At 50.3% G+C, this 19,749-nt stretch overlaps 2 protein-coding genes and 1 long non-coding RNA gene across 20 annotated transcripts in view; 2 read left to right on the top strand and 1 right to left on the bottom strand.

The window, feature by feature from the left end:
* Nucleotides 1-4,947, bottom strand: part of LOC103347617 (DNA-directed primase/polymerase protein) — a 42,600-nt gene extending 37,653 nt beyond the window's left edge. For 5 of the 13 annotated variants that reach the window (XM_070068344.1, XM_070068345.1, XM_070068346.1 and 2 more), the window contains exons 1-2: nucleotides 4,748-4,947; nucleotides 676-734 (exon numbers count right to left, since the gene is read on the bottom strand). The gene's annotated coding sequence lies outside the window, so the exon portion shown is untranslated. Of the gene's footprint in view, nucleotides 1-633; nucleotides 735-3,827; nucleotides 4,051-4,747 lie in introns of those variants that run through there. The other 8 variants (XM_051841280.2, XM_051841285.2, XM_051841286.2 and 5 more) reach the window with 5 other exon arrangements.
* On the top strand, nucleotides 2,104-3,620 carry LOC138848481 (uncharacterized). The gene is made up of 2 exons (XR_011386311.1): nucleotides 2,104-2,863; nucleotides 3,390-3,620. It is a non-coding gene; the product is annotated as an uncharacterized lncRNA (long non-coding RNA).
* LOC127485792 (long-chain-fatty-acid--CoA ligase 1-like) lies at nucleotides 4,497-16,004 on the top strand. Of its 6 annotated transcripts, none has more exons than XM_051829186.2 (7): nucleotides 4,497-4,574; nucleotides 7,626-7,698; nucleotides 10,154-10,242; nucleotides 10,798-10,914; nucleotides 13,068-13,169; nucleotides 13,281-13,352; nucleotides 14,346-16,004. In XM_051829186.2, exons 1-7 carry the CDS (start codon nucleotides 4,512-4,514, stop codon nucleotides 14,484-14,486), a joined length of 657 nt encoding a protein of 218 aa, XP_051685146.2. In that variant the 5' UTR covers nucleotides 4,497-4,511; the 3' UTR covers nucleotides 14,487-16,004. The 6 variants fall into 6 exon arrangements, with proteins under 6 accessions (XP_051685146.2, XP_051685147.2, XP_069924470.1 ...); XM_070068369.1 differs by lacking the exon at nucleotides 4,497-4,574 and adding an exon at nucleotides 5,146-5,291; XM_070068368.1 differs by lacking the exon at nucleotides 4,497-4,574 and adding an exon at nucleotides 5,315-5,430.
* Nucleotides 16,005-19,749: the final 3,745 nt, after the last annotated feature.

Below are 19,749 nucleotides of genomic sequence, written 5' to 3'. Positions count from 1 at the left end.
CAGGCCAATGTAAGGGAACCAGGCAACATTTTTCCCGACTTATCTACAAAGGAAAAAGGACAATGTATTTTAGAACAGGAAGAAAACTTCCACTGTAAATTTAAAAACAGCCACAAAACACTGCTGGTTTTCCCCAATAAGAGATGCCATCTAAGCTTGCTCTCACACTGACTTGCTTTGTCCAACGTCACACTGACAGATATGAAGCAAGCAGAGGTTTAGTAAGGGACTGCATCAGCTTTGACTATCCGGGAGTCTTACCCTGAAACTGTCATGCTATAATTCTAATCTCATAGAAGATGAAAAGCAATATGGAGTAGAACCAAGAATCCCAGCCAATAGCCACAACTATCAAATATGTCAGTTAAATCAGTGTGGATGATCCATCATTTGAACAGGATGCATGAGTCAACTCCAGGAGAGACCCACAGAATTGCCTAGCCAACCCACAGAACTGTAACAAAAATGTAGCTTTTTTTAAACCATTAAGTTTGGGAATGATCTTTATAAAGAAATAGTATTTGAGAGTTTCTCTTCATTAACATCATCTATCATAATTTACTTGTGTGAAAAACATCAGGTGTTTTAAAGGGAAATACATAATAAAGCATTTAAGAGTGAATTTCTATTTACCTTTGGCAATGCCTTTCTGTTTAGCAAGTTGATAAACATTACCTTGAATTTTAGCAGAAAATTTTGCAGCAACAGAAGTTCACTGGCAAATGATATGGTTCCTAAAAGGAAAAATAGAATCCCCTTGAAAGGTTCAGAAAGGAGAGCAGTATCAGACCTTAGAATAAAAGGCTTAAGATTCAGATTTCAAATCTGACATCTACCATAACAGACCCAAGATTATTCTTAGTTATACCTAATCCATATGAAAATTATAAGCCAAGAAACAAATTCTAAAGGCACTGATTTAAAGTTCCTAACAGGTATGCCTCAGAAAGGAGTATCATTTCACTGGATTGAGGAGATGGGCAATTTGTTATCAAGAAACTGCTTTAACTTGTCAATGGTTCCTTTTCATAAAATAGAATCTGAATGTTCAGTTACTCCAATTCACATATGGATAAAATACCACTGTATTTAGATAAAGCTAATTGAGAAGTTGACTTTCTTTGAAATTTACTAGTTTTCATACAAATCTGATTACTCAGTGAAGAAAATAAGGACTGGATGTGATCATACCTCAATCATAATAGGATCTAACCAACAACTATGAGCAACCAAGTAGATGTTCACACCAAGACACTGAAATCTTACTAAGAAAAAAAAAAATAAGATGTATTTATTTATTTGAAAGCTAGAGTTACAGAGAGAGGGGGAGAGGCAGAGACCTTCCATTCACTGCTCCACTCCCCAAACGGCCACAATGGCTGGGGCTGGGCCTAACAGAAGCCAGGAGCTTCAGCCAGGTCTCCCACGTTGGTAACAGAGGCTCCTAACATTTGAGCCGCCTTCCACTGCTTTCCCCAGGCACATAGGCAGGGAGCTGGATTGAAGTGGGCCAGCTGGGACTCAAACAGGCACTCATATAGGATGGCAGCATCACAGGCACTGGCTTTAACCCACTATGTCACAACACCAGCCCATTACCAGGAAAAATTGTTGATTTTGTAGAAATCTTTGTATGACCACGCAAATGTGTCAAATGTTGAAGTCCTGAAGTCACAATGGAAAACCAGTTTGACTCACTGGACTGGGGAAACCATAAGCATCAACATAGATATAAAGAAAATGAGTTCAGTACACATCGTACCCTCTGTGTCCTTTGTGCAGCAAAAATTTTAACAGCTGGGGTGAGGATCAGAAGACAACTGGGACTTGAGCTATTCACATAGGAGGTTTGAATGACAGAAGCAAAGGAAATGGAGAACAGGAAGGCATCTGGCATTCTGATTTGGCACTATCATATTCCTCATCCCCACCCTCCGGGAGCCTCTCACCATGTTAGCAATGCTTTTAATTCCTGGTGGAGAAAGAGTGCTGTCTTTCCTTTGTATGATTATACATCCTAGTTCCTATTCACCAGGGACCATAACTATTTTTGTTAAGTTTGCAACATCCAAAGGGAAATATATTTTTTAAAAGTAGGCTTAAAGAGCTCTATTATTTCTTAACATTATTTAACCATGTTGGTTACAGATTTTACAACTAAAGGTGGTCTAAGAAAAACAGCTGCTCAGTGTTCTTAGAGTACTAGTGCGGAAAGGGGCACAGGTGATGAAGTGGAGCCCTGGTTGCCCGAGGTTAATGCCCAGACTTGCCCAGCTGGGACCTTCTATGGTCTGGTTCTCAGAAGCAGCTGGACTAGGGGTGTGTGCTTTCTATCACTGGCTTCCAGGAAGACTGAAACCCACCTGGCCACGGTTCCCCCAGCCCAGTTCTTCCAGTTCCTTGTTCTCGTTTGTTTACTCCTAAGTTCTTCTCTATCCCCCAACTCCAACTTCTCCCTCTATTTAAGATCAGATTCAACAGTATTTTGTGTGTTCTGGTATTATTACAGTTCTATTATTTATTAACATTCTGATATTTGAAAGTTTTATTGATTTAAGTATGACTTATAGTGTTGCTTCTACTGCTATCATATTCATAAGGAATATGTCATTGAAATTTTCCAGGATGGCGTTGGGGTGCTACCTGTAACACTGGCATCCCACATGAGTGCTGATTCGAGTCGTGGCTGCTCCACTTCTGATCCAGCTCCCTGCTAATGTGCCAGGGAAAGCAGAGGAAGATGCCCCAGGTGCTTGGGCCCCTGCCACTCATATGAGATACCCAGATGGAGTTCCAGGCTCCCAGCTTCAGCCTGGTCCAGCCCGACTGCTGCAGCCACTTGGAGTTACCAGCGAAATGAAAGGTATCTCTTCCCCTCTTTCCCTCCTACTCCCCCTCCCCCTCTAACTCTGAATTTTAAATACGATCTTTTAAAATATTAAATTTTCTGTGGGGCAAGTGTTGTGGCACAGTGGATGTCACCCATATCCCATACTGACGTGCAGGATCAAGACCCAGGTACTCCACTATCCAGCTGCCTGCCAGTACACCTGGGTAGAAGCAGATAATGACGCAAGTTCTTGAGCTCCAACTACCCAGGTGGGATACTCAGATGGACTTCCTGTCACCTGCCTGGCACGGGCCTGCCTGTTATAGCTATTTGGGGGGTGAACCCGTGGATTATGATCTCACTCTGTTACTCTGCCTTTCATATAAATACTGTTAAAAATTAATTCCATAATGAACTTACAGTAATTTTAATTGTATGTTTACTTCTGGATAAATTAGAGGGGCTGGTGCTGTGGCGCAGTGGGTTAATCCTCCATCTGCAGTGCTGGTATCCCATTTGGGCACTGGTTCTAGTCCCAGCTGTTCCTCTTCCAATCCAGCTCTCTGCTAAGGCCTGGGAAAGCAGTACAAGATGGCCCAAGTCCTTGGGCCCCTGCATCTGCGTGAGAGACCCGGAGGAAGCTCCTGGCTTCGAATCGGTGCAGCTCTGGCCATTGCGGCCATCTGGGGAGTGAACGAGTGGAAAGACGACCTCTCTGTCTCCGCCTCTCTGTAACTCTACTTCTCAAATAAATAAAATCTTTAAAAAAAAATTAGAATGACAGAATTTTTTCTTTCTTAGCCTTTATGCCTACATAGATGTAACATATCTAAACTCCTCAAAAACGTCTCGTAAGGGTTAAGAAAGCACACAGGGATGTATTGTTCTTATCCGGTTACTCTTCCCTATACTCTGCACAGGAGCTTTCAACTAAACAGCACAAATGCCCAACTAATCATCCTTACAGCCTGCCCTAACCTCTCACAGGGATACCCACTCCTACTCCATGGCATCACTCAAGTCCTTGGAGTACACCCCGTGAAGACTAAACCCCTCCAGGACCAGGTCCTAAAGCAGCTTGTACTTCTCTCCCGTTTCCACCGAATCAGCGACAGTGCCCACTCGCTGCTCCTGGGCCGGTCCAGAAGCCCTCCTGCACCCGGAACGCCCCGCGCGGCCTTTCTCCTCCCCTTCAAGGTCGGGCTCACGTTCTGCCACGCCTGTGAAGAGGAGCGGCTGCCGTCAGCCAGCAGTCATTCCGCCAGCCCGTCTCACTGTAACTTTCTGCAGGCTAAGTAAACTAAAACAACTCCCAGGAAGACAGCAGACAGCTGGCGCCCACTTACCGGAAGCATCATTCTGTTACGGGTGGGGGGCGGGGGCTCATTCAACCACACCTGCCCCTGCACCTGCCCCCCAGTGGAATCCCCGCCCGCCACAGCGCTCAGCTCCGCGGCAGGCACTCCTCGCCCTGACCCCAGCAGGGAGTCAAAAGCCCAATTTAGGCCGGAGTTTAACTCCCGCGACTCTCCCCTTGGCCTAAGGAAACGGCTCCACCTTTTTAAGCCCTGGTGGGGACTGGAACTCTTCAAGGGCCTGTCGCAGCGATACAATGAGAAAATGGAATGGGAGGCACATATTTCTGCGCCTCAAAGACAGGCCCTGACTGTAGCCCTGACAAATGGCTGATCTGTGCTTGGCATATCACAGAGCTGTCGGAATCCGCCGCAGAATTTGCGCTCAGGTGTGTTGGTATATCCTCCCGTGAAAACGCGTCACAGTTTGCATGCCAAGTCTGAACCTCCGAGCCCCGGACCCAAAGGAGGCCGCGCCCCAGGAGGGCAGGCAAGGCGTCCGATTTAGGGGCCCAGGAATCCAAGGCCGGGTCTCGGGGCATCTGAGGGAAGCAGAGATTACCAGCGCGCGTTCCGGAGCTCGGAGCGGGAGGCACCCCCGGCCTTGTCGGCTTTCTCTGTCCGTTTCTGGGCCGGGCGCGGCCTGCGAGTCTCCGGCGGCTTCTCTCCGACGCTCCCAAACGCGGGAGGAAGCCCGGGGTCCGCAGCTGAGCGCGGGAGCCGGACTTCAAACGCGGCGCGGAGGCGGGGCCAAGGCGCGGGGCGGGGAGGCGGGGCGGCCGCGGCGCGGAGGCGGGGCCGCGGCGCGGGGCGGGGCGGCTGCGGCGCGGAGGCGGGGCGGCTGCGGCGCGGAGGCGGGGCCAAGGCGCGGGGCGGGGCGGCCGCGGCGGGGAGGCGGGGCGCGCCGAGCCTGGCCCCGGGCTGCGTTCGGAGCGGCGCGGGGCGGGGCGTGCCTGCGAGAGGAGGAGGCGCACGAGCTGAGGGGCGGGGCGGGGCGGGGCAGAGGGGGCGGGGCCAGCTGCCGAGCTCACCTCCAGCTTCGGCAGACGGCGGAAGCTGTGTAGACGTGGAGCGAGGCAGGTGCTGCTGGTTGTGTGGAGACTGTGGTGAGTGCAGCCCTCGCCCGCTCTCCCCAAGGCGCCACCTGTCCTGGGCCCACTCCCTCCGCCCTCCCACACCCTGCGCCCGCCTCCGGGACGCGGCCCGGTCTGCAGCTGCTGCGGGGAGCCGGGAAGGATGGGCACGGTCTGGCAGGCGGGTCCTTTGTTTTGCTGCGGCGGCGGTTGCAGGGGAGCGCTGGGCAGGGAGCCAAGACCCAGAGAGGGGAGGCCGGGCAGCGGGAGCCCAGCGGGCGGAGACCCCCGCCGGCCCAGGGGCGGGTGAGGGAGGGCCAGGAGGGAGGATGGGGCAGGCGGCCGGATCCGGGAGCCAGAACCGGTCCCGCGCCAGGAGGAGAGTGCTGGAAGCCGGGCGGCCAGGCTGGGGCACTGGGACCCTAGAGCAGGAGGCCCGGCCGGGAAGGGTGGGAAGCGGGGACTGCAGGCCGAGGGGTGGATCGCGAATGGAGGAGGTGCGGGTCAAGGGTGCCCCGAGGGCTGGAGGCGAGCGGTGCAGACTGTGAGGCGCTTCCCTCAGGGCTGTGCCTCCTGGTACTGGGGCGAGGGCTTGGCCTCTGCTCCCTTCTGGGTCCGGGGGCCTAGCTTTTCTCGGATTGACTGTGGTTTAGTTCTTACAGAAAGCTCGTTTCAAGCCCTAAACGCCAGTGCCTTTCACAGCTGAAGGCTTTTCCTGAATCCTTCCGACTCATGCCTTTAGCCATGTGGCCCTGTTCTGAAACCCCTCGGCCATGCTCAGACCACAGTTGTCGGTGGGTCTGCTCTCGGCACATGGCTCCCACCCAGGAAGCCAGCAGCAGCGCCCGCAGCCAGCGCTCTCGCCCACCCCGCTGCTTCCCCGTTAGCCACTAAGCTTCTCCAGCCTCCCATGCGCTCCGGATCGGTCCGGGGTCTGCTCTGCTTGCAGCCACCCTAGGCTCTCACTCCGGCCTCTCTCGCCCCTCTCCGGTCCATGGTCTACAGCACGGGCTGAAGGTCCTTGGAAAGTGAAAATCTAGAAAGGGCAGGTTGAGTCCTCAGTACCTTCCTGGGTCCTACCTCTTACCTAGTACCTTTCACTTTCACTGACCTTCCTACCTAGTCATCAGAATCCTGCATTCCCGCTCTGACACATCCAATTTGCTTATGGGTAGGAATCCTACTTAAGTTCTGTTCTCATTAAACGGCTCAAAGGAAGACTTCCTATTATACCTTCCTTTCACACCTGGCATTTCCTAACAGGGATGTGTCATACCCCCATCAGCGGCTTGTTTTCTCTTCCCTAGGGGATTGTGAGCAAACTCCATGAGGGACTGACTTTATGGATCACGGTCTTCCTTATTGCCATTCACCATATCCAAGGCGGGGCACGAGTTGAGCGCCTGCTCATACACTTGTGTTTTCACTAGAGCCTTATGCTTCTTCAGTAATTTGGCCCTATCTAGAAAATGTAGATGTTTTAGGATTACTTAGCAAATTATGATCAAAGCCCGTGCATTAGAAAAGAATGGCAGAGGTGAAAGGAGTATGGAGTCACTGTTACATGAATATACCAGATGGCAGAGGAGATGCTAAGATGGTTAGACAGCCTGTTGTCAAGATGTGCTCGGCCGCTTCTCTAACCATGAAATAGAAAGCTTAAATCATCCTATCAGAACCCTACGCTGAACTTTAGTTTTGCTTTCCTCTTCTGCAGAAGAGTGCTTCTGAAAGTGAGAATGAGTTTTAATGAATGAATCTCTCCAGTTCTCCCTACTCCCTGCCTTGTGTACCTATCTTTTTCTTGTTTGGAGGATATGTTAATACTAGAGGGTTTAGGGACATAAACGTATAAACCTTACTTATCCTAGGCAGGGAATATGTGTTGTGTCCACCATCTGTGTTATTTTTTCCAGGGTAAGGCATAAGATAAGCCTTTAGAGACAGGCATGGGGTAGGGGAGTGGTCCTGAATGATACATGTACTTGCACACCAGGCCAGAAACTTACTTTAAAGGAGTAGGCAAGACGTGGTGCAGACAGGATGTGTAAGGCACGCCTGTGACCTGACAAGGCACGTGCACTCCAGGGCAGGCCGTGACCTGCCACGTGGGGCTTCTCCTTTGCTGTGCACAGGAAGTGAAGTAGAAGATGGACGTGGACAGGCAGTTGTTGTGGGAGCAAGGGTGTTAGGCTGCTGCCATAAGGCGTGTTGTGCTCTTGGATAGACAGTCACCAAGCAGAGAATTTGAGAAGAGACTTCCCAGACAGCCATCACTCAGCAGTTAGTGGCACTTAATCACTTGTGCACTTTCAGCAAAGGTAAGGCTCTTGCTTGCTAATCGTCTTTCCTCTCTTGGTGACACAGTTCTATGAAGGCTACGGACAGACCGAGTGCACCGCCGGGTGCTGCCTGAGCGTGCCTGGAGACTGGACAGCAGGTGAGACGGCAGGAGCCTTTGCTGCAGTCTTACTATGCTGATGAGGTTATTGGAATGGTTGGGAGTTGACAGACCGATCATTGACTGGTTCATTGAAAGAGTTGAACAAGTGCTCTGTCCCACATAATTAGGCCGCGGGGGCAGACGGTCCTGGAAGTCGGGGAGCTGGGGAAAGGTGCCCTGTGGCTGATGAAGTTTTGCCCAGCTCTAAAGCCACCCCCAGGAAAGGGTGCCCTTTGCAACTGATTGAGAATGTCCGGCCCAGCAGAGCCGAGTAATGAGTTAGAGCCTCATTGTTTGCTGGTAGTTTTAATCCACAGCTAGTTATTAAGTTTATACTGGGCACAGGACAGGAGTAAACACGAGACCTTTTTCTCAAAGGGCTATAGGGGGCGGATAGACAGAAGTAACTGCGCACCTGTCCTGGACTAGGTTCTGGGTTGGGTGCTTTGGTGTGTGTTATGGGAGTGCCGTCCACCAACATCCCTGTGATCCCTGTAGGATATGTACTCTTAGCTCTGAGAGGACATCAGGGTGTTGCTTAAATAGGATGTAGTGCATAAGGGCTCACACAGCATTTTGCTTCAGAGCTAGGATTTCAACCCGCATCTGACTGCAAAACTCCCCTGCTTTGCTGTGCCACGTTGATAAGTACATATTCCTGACTTGTTATAAATATGCGCACCATTTAGGAACATAGATTCTCGTTTTTTTTGTTTTTTTTTTTGTTTTTTTTAGAAGGATTTATTTATTTATTTGAAAGAGATTTTCCACCTACTGACTCACTCCCCAGATGGCTGCAATGGCCAGTGCTAGGCCAGGCCAAAGCCAGGAGCCAGGAGTTTCATCGGGGTCTATCATGTGGGTGGCAGGGGCCCAAGAATGTCATCTTCCACTGCTTTTTCCAGGCTGTTAGCAGGCAACTGGATCAGAAATGGAGCAGCCAAGATATGAACAGGTGCCCATATGGGATGCTGGCATTGCAGGTGCTGGCTTAACCCACTACAGCACAACGCAAGCCCTGGGTCTAGCACATCTCATACCATAATTCTACTGGGGTTGAGGCTCACAGGCCATGAGCCTTCTTCATGGTGTTTAATTTTTAACCCTGGTTCCTTACAGAGAATTTGGAATAGAGATCTCTGTAAGCTAAAATTATTAAAACATAAGAACTATTTATGATACTTTTTAAGAGTTATTTATGTATTTATTCATTTATAAGGCAAAGTGAGGCCGGCGCCACGGCTGAATAGGCTAATCCTAAACCTAGAGGCGCCAGCACACTGGGTTCTAGTCCCAGTCGGGGCGCCGGATTCTGTCCTGGTTGCCCCTCTTCCAGGCCAGCTCTCTGCCATGGCCAGGAAGTGCAGTGGAGGACGGCCCAAGTGCTTGGGCCCTGCACCCTATGGGAGACCAGGAGAAGTACCTGGCTCCTGCCATCGGATCAGCGCGGTGCGCCGGCCGCAGTGCGCCGGCCGTGGCTGCCATTGGAGGGTGAACCAACGGCAAAGGAAGACCTTTCTCTGTTTCTCTCTCACTATCCACTCTGCCTGTAAAAAAAAAAAAAAAAAAAAAAAAAAAAAAAAAAATGGCAAAGTGAGAAAGAGAAAGAGATCAAGATCTTCTGTCTGCTGGTTCACTCCCCAAATGGCCTCAACAGCCAGGGCTGAGCCAGGACAAAGCCAGGAGCCTGGAACTCCATCTGAGTCTCCCACATGGGTGCAGGGGCACAAGTACTTGGGCCATCTGCTGCTGCTTTCCTGGGCGCATTAGCAGGAAGCTGGCTCAGAAGCAAGCAACAGGGACTCAAACCAGTACTCCTAGTGGGATGCCAGTGTGGCAAACAATGCCGGCCCCATGTGACACTCTCAAGAGTGTATAATATCCATTACTTTGGTTTTTGGTTTTTGGAAAGATAGCTCAAATGAACACCCACTGGCAGGAGACTTAAGGTGGCTGTGAAAACAAGCCTTGTCCTCTTTTACTAAATGTGAATCTGTCCTTAAGGAAACGAAGGCCATCTGATCAGAGCCAGCTGGTGTGTTTGTGAGTAATCAGGGTCCCATGAAGCTGTACCCATTGTGTCCTTGTTATGGCGAACAGCAGGGGACAGGTCATGGGCAAAGCAGTCAGATAGGGGAGCCAGGTGAAAGTTCTAGAAGGTTTGTTTCCAAGTATTCAGAGTAGCCCTTAAACCGAGCAGCTGAATTACCCTCTGAAGAATGACTCAGTGCATCAAACATTGGGAAATCTCCTAGGAGCCTTTTTGGATGTTTTGTCTCCATGCTAGGGGTCAACTCAGCTAAACTGTTTTACCAGAGCGAGGATGGCCCCAGTTGCACAAACCAGGCATTTCCCAAGCTGCCCTTAATGCCCAGCCTGTCTCTGTCAAGTGGCTGCCCTGGGAGTGCCAGCAGTCCCCATAGGCATAATCACTCTCTCCTTCAATATGCAGGCCACGTGGGTGCCCCAATGCCTTGCAATTTTATCAAACTGGTCGATGTGGAGGAAATGAACTACCTGGCTGCCAAGGGCGAGGGCGAGGTGAGTGGAGCCCCGTGGGTCATTTCCCGCAGTAGCTGCCGTTCCAGGCAGCACCATTTCCCAGCACGGCTTAGTAGGGAGGTGGAGCCTGTCTGTATTGGCCATCTGCGAGTCAGGCCTCTCCGTGAAGGCATATTTATGTGGCCTTCTGCAGGGGTGGGGATGGGAGCACTGATGACCACCGTCCTCTGCCACACGCGGTTGGGATTGGAGCAGAGCGGGATGCAGAGACTCAGGGGCCCAGGGCCTCAGGACACATCTCCTGTCTGCTAATTGCCCTGGATACCCAGCAGTTACTGGGGGGGAAGCCTCATGATGTCACAGCCATTTCATCCCCTGTGGGTGTTAGCCCTGCAATTTGACTGCAGCTGAGGTTATTAACAATGGGAACTGGGGCATTGAAGCTGCCTGCAAGACCCTGACGAGAGCTCCCTCTGGTCCTGGGCTTCAAGGTTTCTCGCCAAAGTTTGGAGCACACACACACAACACCAGGTTTCTTTGGAGGAACTGCAGTAATTGTTAAAATGGCATCTTTGGTTGGTTGGTTGGTTTTAGGTGTGTGTGAAGGGGCCAAACGTATTTCAGGGCTACTTGAAAGACCCAGTGAAAACAGCAGAAGCTTTGGATAAAGATGGCTGGTTACACACGGGGGACATTGGAAAATGGTTGCCAGTAAGTTGTCACCTCCCGTGTTCACAGTTTGGTTCCACTGTGGGAAAGAGAATCTCCGGGTGCAGCCCAGCCTGCTGCATGCCAGGGGCACCCTCTGTGTTGTGTTTCCTTTTCTCCTTGTGGGAGGGGCCATGCAGGTTGTCCCACTTCTGCAGGAGGCAGGGTGATGCTCCTAGCACACTTGTTTAGGGTCTTCTCTCACCTGGAACCCCTGTGTTTAGATTTGATGGTTAACATGAACTCTGGTTGCCACATCCACGGGAATCAAAGTGACCTTTTACAGTGTCCCTGCTCTGCCCTGACACTGGGGCCTGAAACTAGATACGGGGGGAACTGTAGCCTGCCAGGAGTATGCGATGCACAAATACGTGGGAATAAATGTGTTTCTTTGGTTTGTCAGTTCATTTTAAAAGGGGATGTTTCATGGATTAGGCCAACTGCTGTGAGTTTAGCCGCAGAACCATTTTTAATGTGTTGAATTACAAACATTAAATTGGCTTTTGTAGTTTTTATTGCACATTATCAAATTCATGTAGATTTAAGGTGCTTAATCCTCTGGAATTTTTATTGACTAGAAAAATGCCCCCCAAAATTAATTCAGCTTTCCTGATACCTCGCCTATTCAGAAATGCATTAAATCCCTCTTCAGGCTCAGAAGGAGCCAAGTGCCAGCTTTGTTTCCTGCTCTGGGTCCGATGAAGGCATCTCCTTGTTTCTCTGGCTCTCAGTTCACTCCTTTTGAAAATGGAGAACTGGCATGGAATGAGAGAACCCTGGGAACGTCCCAAATAATGCATTTGAGGGACATACTGATGGCCCCAGGGTAGGGCTGGCTTGGGAGTGGGGTTGGGGTTTTGCTACCTGGCAATTGGCCAGTGTGCTCCTAGGATGCTTGTGAGCATTCCCAAAGTTCTTTGGGGAGTCAGCTGACCCACAGGGCCAGGAGTATCCTCCACAACAGTGGGAGAGGAAGCTGAAATTCGGCCCACAGAGGAAACACGTCTTGACCTTGGCAGTCTCTGCCGCAGAGCACCATGGACGGAGAAGTCTTTCCCAGCTCTGAAGGAACGGCACTCTGCTGGTGACCAGGCCCATGTGGACCTGATTCAGAGGCAGGGCCAGAGTAAAGGAAGCAGGCAGAGCACTGCTCGTTAGCAGACACGCCACTGGGGCTGAGCAGGGAGTGAGCATGGGCTCTGGAGGCCCTTCTCTGGTTGGCCCTGCATGAGTTACTTCATCTCTCCCAGCCCTGGTTTCCCTCCCCGTGAGATGAAATGATAACGAGCTTCCTTCAAGATGTTGTTGGGATTCAACTTCAGTGCCTGTCAGTTACCTTGTACTGTGTTGTGGTGGATCCCGGGGGCAGCAGCCACACACCCACTCAGAGCCCCCTTCCCTCTCATAAACAGAATGGCACCCTGAAGATTATCGACAGGAAAAAGCACATATTTAAGCTGGCACAAGGAGAATACATAGCCCCCGAAAAGATTGAAAACATCTACCTCTGACCCTGTTTTGTTTTTTTTTTGGTTTTTTTTTTTTTTTTTTTTTTTGACAGAGTGGATAGTGAGAGAAAGAGAGAGAGAGAGAAAGAGAAAGGTCTTCCTTTGCCGTTGGTTCACCCTCCAATGGCCGTTGCGGCCGGCGCACCGCGCTGATCCGATGGCAGGAGCCAGGTACTTCTCCTGGTCTCCCATGGGGTGCAAGGCCCAAGTACTTGGGCCATCCTCCACTGCACTCCCTGGCCACAGCAGAGAGCTGGCCTGGAAGAGGGGCAACCGGGACAGAATCCGGCGCCCCGACTGGGACTAGAACCCGGTGTGCCGGCGCCACAAGGCGGAGGATTAGCCTAGTGAGCCGCGGCGCCGGCCCTCTCTGACCCTGTTTTATATTATACACATGCATGTAAACACATACAGAGACACACACTGGAAGTAAATAAACATTAGGGTTCTATTGGGTTTTGATTTCTAGTGGTTCTTTTAAAACATTAATTGCAGAATTCCTGGTCTCAGCTGCACCTTAGAGCCAGGAGCTCCTCCTGCGGAGAGGGGGCAGACCCTCCCAGGGCTCCGTGAGGCAGAGAAAGAACAAACTGCTGATTGGGAGCATGTGCATCCAGCCCTGACACGACTGGCTTGTGTGGGTTACAGGCGTTTCTCATAGCGATCGTGGTGCCGGTTGTGGAGACGTTGTGTCCCTGGGCCCGGAAGAAAGGCTTCGAAGGCTCGGTGGAAGAACTCTGCAGAAATAAGGTGAGGCTCAGAGCATGCAGTCTGCCTCGGCGTCCTGTCTTCACGCTCTGTGTTCCTGCAAATGTGCGGGGCCCCAGCAGAGGAAGTACCTGCTTTTTCTTACTTTCTTAGGACGTCAAAAAAGCTATCCTGGAAGACATGGTGAGACTTGGCAAGGAGGCTGGTCTAAAGCCATTTGAACAGGTACGACTGTCACCCAAGCACACGAATTCTTGTACAACAAAGGTTTGACTCAAACATTTTTTAAAACGAGTATATTATAGAAGATGAGGTGATCTAAAGAAATAAATGAGGCGTGAATGATGGTGTGGGTTTTTTAAATTTTTTTATTTTAATTTTTTTAAAAGAGGCAGAGACAGAAAGCTCCCTTCCATTGGTTCACTCCCCAGACCCCCACAACAACCAGGGCTGCACCAGGCCAAAGCCAGTAGCCTCAGTCTGGGTCTCCCACATGGCTTGCAGGGACCCAAATGCTTCAGCCATCATGCACTGCCTCCTAGAGTAGAGTATGCATTAGCAGGAAGCCACACAGAAAGTAGAAGAGCCGGGATTTGAACCAGGCACTGCAGTATGGGATGTGGGTGCCCAGGTGGGGACTTCACCATTGCACCAAATGCCTGCCCCAGAGGGGAGGACTCTTTAACCAAGCTTACGAATTCTTGTTTCCTGCTAGCCAGCATGCAGTCCTGATTCCTCTCCTAGGAGCAGGACCCCTGTGCTTTGTTAAAGACGTGCAGCCTGGCCAACGTGAGGGGAGGGGTTGGGTGTCTGCAAGGGTGTTTATTCCTCCACGGGCCTAGTGTGTTTCAGACTGGGTTGCATCTGTCCTCTCCCTTTTTTTTTTTTTGGGGGGGGGGGCAGGCAGAATTAGAGGGAGAGAGACAGAGAAAGGTTTTCTTTCTGTTGGTTCACCCCCTAAATGGCCACTATGGCCAGTGCGCTGCACCAATCTGAAGCCGGGAGCCAGGTGCTTCCTCCTGGTCTCCCATGTGGGTGCAGGGCCCAAGCACTTGGGCCATCTTCCACTGCACTCTCAGGCCACAGCAGAGAGCTGGACTGGAAGAGGAGCAACCAGGACTAGAACCCGGGGTGTCAGCGCCACAGGAGGAGGATTAGCCAAGTGAGCCCTGGCAACGGCCTGTCCTCTCCCTTTTTAACAGCCTTGTTTGTTTGCAGATCAAAGGCATTGCTCTTCACAATGAATTATTTTCCATCGACAATGGCCTTCTGACTCCAACGATGAAGGCAAAAAGGCCAGAGCTCCGGAACTATTTCAGGTCACAGATCGATGAACTCTATTCCACCATCAAGGTTTAGGGTGAGGAAGAAGGCTCAGAAGAAATGACACACCTCCACCGTCTCTTCTGCTGCTGGCCTTCGTGATGGTAACTTTGACTACAGCAAGCGTGGGGAAGGAAACATTTGTGCTTGATTGTCCATTCGGGTTCTTGTCATAGGAATGCTAGAGGAAGTGGAACACTGCCTTACAGTCACCTCGTGCTGCAGGCCATGTTCATGGTGATACACAATTTCCAAAGTGAGCCTTAAACATTGCAAAGGGGAAGCTATCAGCGTGCTAAGTTATTTGAGACTTGCTCCGTGTTACAAAGGTCCACACTCTGTCTGCCTGTTTTTCTAACCGCGGGGTTAGGACTTTGCTCTTTCTGAGATACCTGCTACTGCCTGCAGATTCTGCAGTTGTCTGCTGCTCCGAAGAGTGCAGTGCCCTGGAGGGGAGCCGTCCCCCTTCACACAGAACGGCCATCCTGGCTGCCGCGTGTCACAAGAGGACCAGAGGTTTCTTTTCTTTTTTTTTTAATCCCTGCCCCCTTCTCTTCCCATCCCCATCTCCTGTGCACTCCCAAGGCCCTTGTGATTCCTAAGGGGTCCAGAGTCCCCTGCTGGAACTTGAGGTTCCCAGTGACCTGAGGACACGCCCAGCTCTTCAGTGCAGGAGAGCAGCTCTAGGCTCTCTCACACCACTGAATGCACTCAGGCTCTGCTCTCCGGCCCGCCCCCTCCCTCCGGCCCGCCCCGCCCCGCCCCGCCCCGCCCCAGGGGCTACTGAAAAATCTGCCTTAGACTCTACAGTGAAGACAAGCATTTCGAGGAAGAAAGACTTACTTGGCTCAACCACGCTCAGCTGTGATGGCGAAACAACTGTCCGCTTTCTCTTCACTGAAGCACTCTGTTTGTAATGGCCAACGGATTTCTAATGTGGTTTTCATATCAAAAGATCATGTTGTGATTCGCGTGCTTTTCTGCCCCCAAAAAAACTCTCAGGCAAAGCATGTCTTTGAAAATATTAAGGGACTAGATACACTTGGGTACTTGAAATGGACAGTAATAAGCAAATGTTCTTGAATATCACAATGCTACCTGATTTCTATGAAATGTATTTGACAAGCCAAAATTCTAGGGTGTAGAAATAAGGAAAAATCATTTCCTGGGATTAACTTCTCAAGGTTTTGTTTTTGTTTTTGTTTTTTAAGTTAATTTGGGAAATTAACAGCATTTCACCATATTGCGAGTCTTTGCCACTTTTGACTGGATTGAGCTTTCATTTATACACTTAAAGCAGTTGTTTTTGGATTTGTGAGAGAACATGTGTTACACAAGCACAACAGGGTTTGCACTAATGAATGGTCATTGTAATAACACTATTTGGTAGCCTAACTTCATATATGTATTCTTAATTGCACAAAAAGTCAATAATTTGTCACATTGGGGTTTTGAATGTTTGCTTTAAGTGTTGGCTATTTCTATGTTTTATAAACCAAAACAGAATTTCCAAAAACAATGAAGGAAACCAAAATAAATCTTTCTGCATTTGAAGTGAGTGAAGAATCTCTTTTGATGTCTGGTTTAACACCCAGGACAGCTGTGGTGTGCACAGGGGAAGAGGAAGACTGGCCCAGGGGTTCAAATCCCTCGCACCCCGTCACCTTGGCTCATCCAGAGACAGCGACCCAAGCCTCCTGCCACGGTGTCTGTGGCCATAGTCCTGTATTGTGGAGATGAAAATCACGATGGGAATAAGATGGGTATTTCTGGGAATGTACTTTCTTCTCTGTAAGGCTGCATTTCAGGAGACACTGGCTGTACTTAAGAGTACCGTGGTGAATTGAATCCTGAATTCTTTGCTTTAGTAATTCTCTTACTGTAGAAATATTGTAGAAGATGTCTCTTTATAACAGCCAGCCTCTCTCTTTTCCTCTGTTTTTCCCCTACTCCCTACCACATTCAAGATTATTCTTTTCTGTAGATTTCTCCCAAGCTGGTCATGTTGAAGTCCAACTCCACAGTCTTCCAAGCTGGTCGTGTTGAAGTCCGTCTTCCTCCCTCCCTCAAATACTGTGTTTGCCATGGTGCTGTTTATTTCCTGCCTCTGGAGCTCACACCCTGTGCACTTGTCTTCATGCATGTTCTGTTGCTGCGGCTGGGTGATTTGTGAAGACAAGAGGTTTATGTAGCTCAGGGTTCCGGAGCCTGGGAAGTCCAGGAGCCCATTGCTGGCGTCTGGGAGGGGTCTTCTCACTGGTGGGAGCTCCTCGGGGTCCTGGGGCGGAGCAGAGTGTCACATGGAGACAGATGGCCAGCCTGGCTTTTGTACCACCTCCCTCCCTGGACAACCCATTGATCCATTAGCCCATGAGTGGGTTACCCAGGCTGAGAAGGCGAAGCCCCCATGACAGGTCACCTCCCAAAGTCCCTCCTCCAGATTCCTCGGGGACTAGTGCTGAAGCCACAGTAAGGCTCTCAGTCCCTGTGCCTCTCTTGTTAGGAAGCCCTTTTTCACGCTCCCCTTCCTCTCTTGCTCTGATGGAAGTGTGAGGTGTTGAGAGCAGGCGTAACTTTCTCTTGCCTCCCTTAGCACCATTAGAAAGGAGAAGATCTCCATTAAGTAAACTCTTTGAACAAATACTTGAAATGTTAAACAAAACTCCTCTTGCAAGGAGGCTGATAATGAGCTGGGGTTCGGGGAGTTTATGGTGAAAGGACACACGTGCAGTTACCATCCTAGCCACGTTTTTAAGAGGACAGTCTGGTAGAATTAAGTGCATTTACTTTCTGTACTATCATCAGTGCCCTGCATTCACAAAACTCTCTTCGTCTTGCAAAACAGAAAGTCTGTGCTCCTAACCAGCAACTCCGCATTCTCCCCTTGCCTTGGCCCCTGGCGACCACCGCCTGCTTTCTGGAGCCCTGAATTTGACTGCTCTAGGTACCTCGCATAAGTGGGACCTTATCTGTCGTTTTGTGACTGGCTTATTTCAGTTAGCACAGTCTCCTCAAGGTTCATCCGTGTCGTAGCACGTGCCAGAATTTCCTTCCTTCCTAACACCAAGTGATATTGCACTGTGTTTATAGCCACACGTTGTTTAGCCATTCCCTCCCTGGGAGACACCTGAGTTGTTCCTGCCTTCCGGCTACTGTGAATAATGTTGCGTGTGCACACTGTGCACGTCTCTGAGTCCTTGCTTTCTTTTCTGCATAGACCTAGAAGCGGAGTTGCTGTCTCACGTGGGAATCCTAGGTGTAATTTTGTTGAGGAACTGCCATACAGTTTTCCATAGTGACTATGCCATTTTACATTTCCACCAGCAGTGTGCGAGGCTTCCCACCTCTCCACGTCCACACTAGCACTTCTTGCTCTCTGGGGTGTTTTTAGGTGGTGGTGTATTGGTAATAGCCACCCAATGTGAGGGACTATCTCATTGTGGTTTTGCTTTCTTTCCACTTTCTCATAATTAGTGATTGTGGGGAGCAACCGAGACTAAGTTACTAGAACTGCTAAGACTAATTGTATGCATCTCCTCTCCCACAATATGGCGCTGAGAGACAGCAAACAACTTCTATGCAGCTGCCTCACTGATTCGACCAACAAGCTGCAGGAGCTGATCCTGCCCCTGATTGGAGGAGAGCAGCGTGCTCGGCGTGTGGGCAGCAAAGCATGGATTGGTGGAAGAGGACTATAAAGGAGGAGAGAGACAATGTGCACGGGGAACATCTGAGGAACATCTGCGAAGCCCCTGAGAGAGCCGGCCGGTGGTCTGCTGCTCCTCCGCGGAAGTGGGGAAAGTGGCGGGGGTGCCGCTCCTCCGCCGAGGCGGGGGGTGGGGGCGGCAGCTAACCCAGGACGGCGTCGTTCCTCTGCGAGTGGGGGGCTGGCAGCAAACCCGGGAAGGGCCGGGCAAAAAGAACAGCGCAGGGTCTGGTGTCGTTCCTCTGCGAGTGGGGGAGCGACAAGTGATGTTGAGCATCTTCTCATGTGCTTGTTGGCCACTTGTATTTCTTTGGAGAAAGGCCTATCCAAATCTTTTGCCCATTGTAAAAATTGGGTTCTTTGGGGTTTTTTGTTCTTGAGCTATGGAAGTTCTTTCATAGTCTTGGATTTGAATCCCTAAAAACTGCTTTTAATTTTTTAAAATGTATTTATTTGAAAGGCAGTGTGATATACATAAATACAGAGAGACCTTCTATCTGCTGGTTCACTTACCAAATGGCTGCACCAGCCTGGACTGGGCCAGGAACCAGGAACTGCATCCAGGTTTCCCATATAGGTGGCAGTGGCCCAAGCACTCAAGCCATCTGCTGCTGCCTTCCCAGGTGCGTTAGAGCAGGGAACTGGATCAGAAGCTGAGCAGCTGGGACTCAAATCCATTCTCAGATGAGATGCTGGCATGGCAAGTGGCCGCTTACCCTGCTACACAAAGCTAACCTCATGATTCTGAACTCTGCTGGTACACTGTCTGGGGTCAGTGCTGCTCTCACCAGCACTGTCCACCCGCACCTCAAACGCCAGTCAGTGACTGTCTCAAACCTGTTCTCCAACCAGAGCAGAAAACAGATAGAACTGACTACAAGATGTCTGTATGCCTGACTGTGAAGCAGCGCCCTCTTCTACCCAGTTCCCTGGGAATTAAGCTTCTGTCCCCAACACCCAGGAGAGCTGGTCTCCTGGTGGAGTCTGGGCTGGGAGTCCCAGGTAGGGAAGGCAGGTCCAGCAGTGACCCCCCTACTGCCCCCAGAGCTCAGCCTGTGCCCACCCCAGGCCCAGCTGGGACACACCCTCGTTTATCTCATCTCAGAAAAGCAATTTAGGGGCCGGCGCTGTGGCGCAGTGAGTTAAGGCCCCGGCCTACAGTGCCGGCATGCCATGCGTTCACCAGTTCAAGTCCTGGCTGCTCCTCTTTGTGATCCAGCTCTCTGCTATGGCCTGGGAAAGCAGTGGAAGATGGCCCAAGTCCTTGGGCCCCTGCACCCACATGGGAGACCCGGAAGAAGCTCCTGGCTCCTGGCTCCTGGCTTCAGATCAGCTCAGCTCTGGCTGTTGAGGTCATTTGCGGAGTGAGCCAGCAGATGGAAGAACTCTCTCTCTGGACCTACCTCTCTCTCTAACTTTGTCTTTCAAATAAATAAAATAATTATTTAAAAAAATTCATTTTCAACAAAATATTTCTCCCATTCTCTATTTTAGATTACTTGGGATAATAACTAACATGTATAAAGTTGTCACATGCCAGACATGTTTTTAAGATTTTTAAATTTATTTTAATTTTTATTTGAATGAGACAGA

This window comes from Oryctolagus cuniculus, chromosome 2, assembly GCF_964237555.1.
Source record: "Oryctolagus cuniculus chromosome 2, mOryCun1.1, whole genome shotgun sequence".
In the NCBI taxonomy this organism is placed as follows: Eukaryota; Metazoa; Chordata; class Mammalia; order Lagomorpha; family Leporidae; genus Oryctolagus; species Oryctolagus cuniculus.
This window is presented reverse-complemented; position numbering and strand designations above follow the sequence as displayed.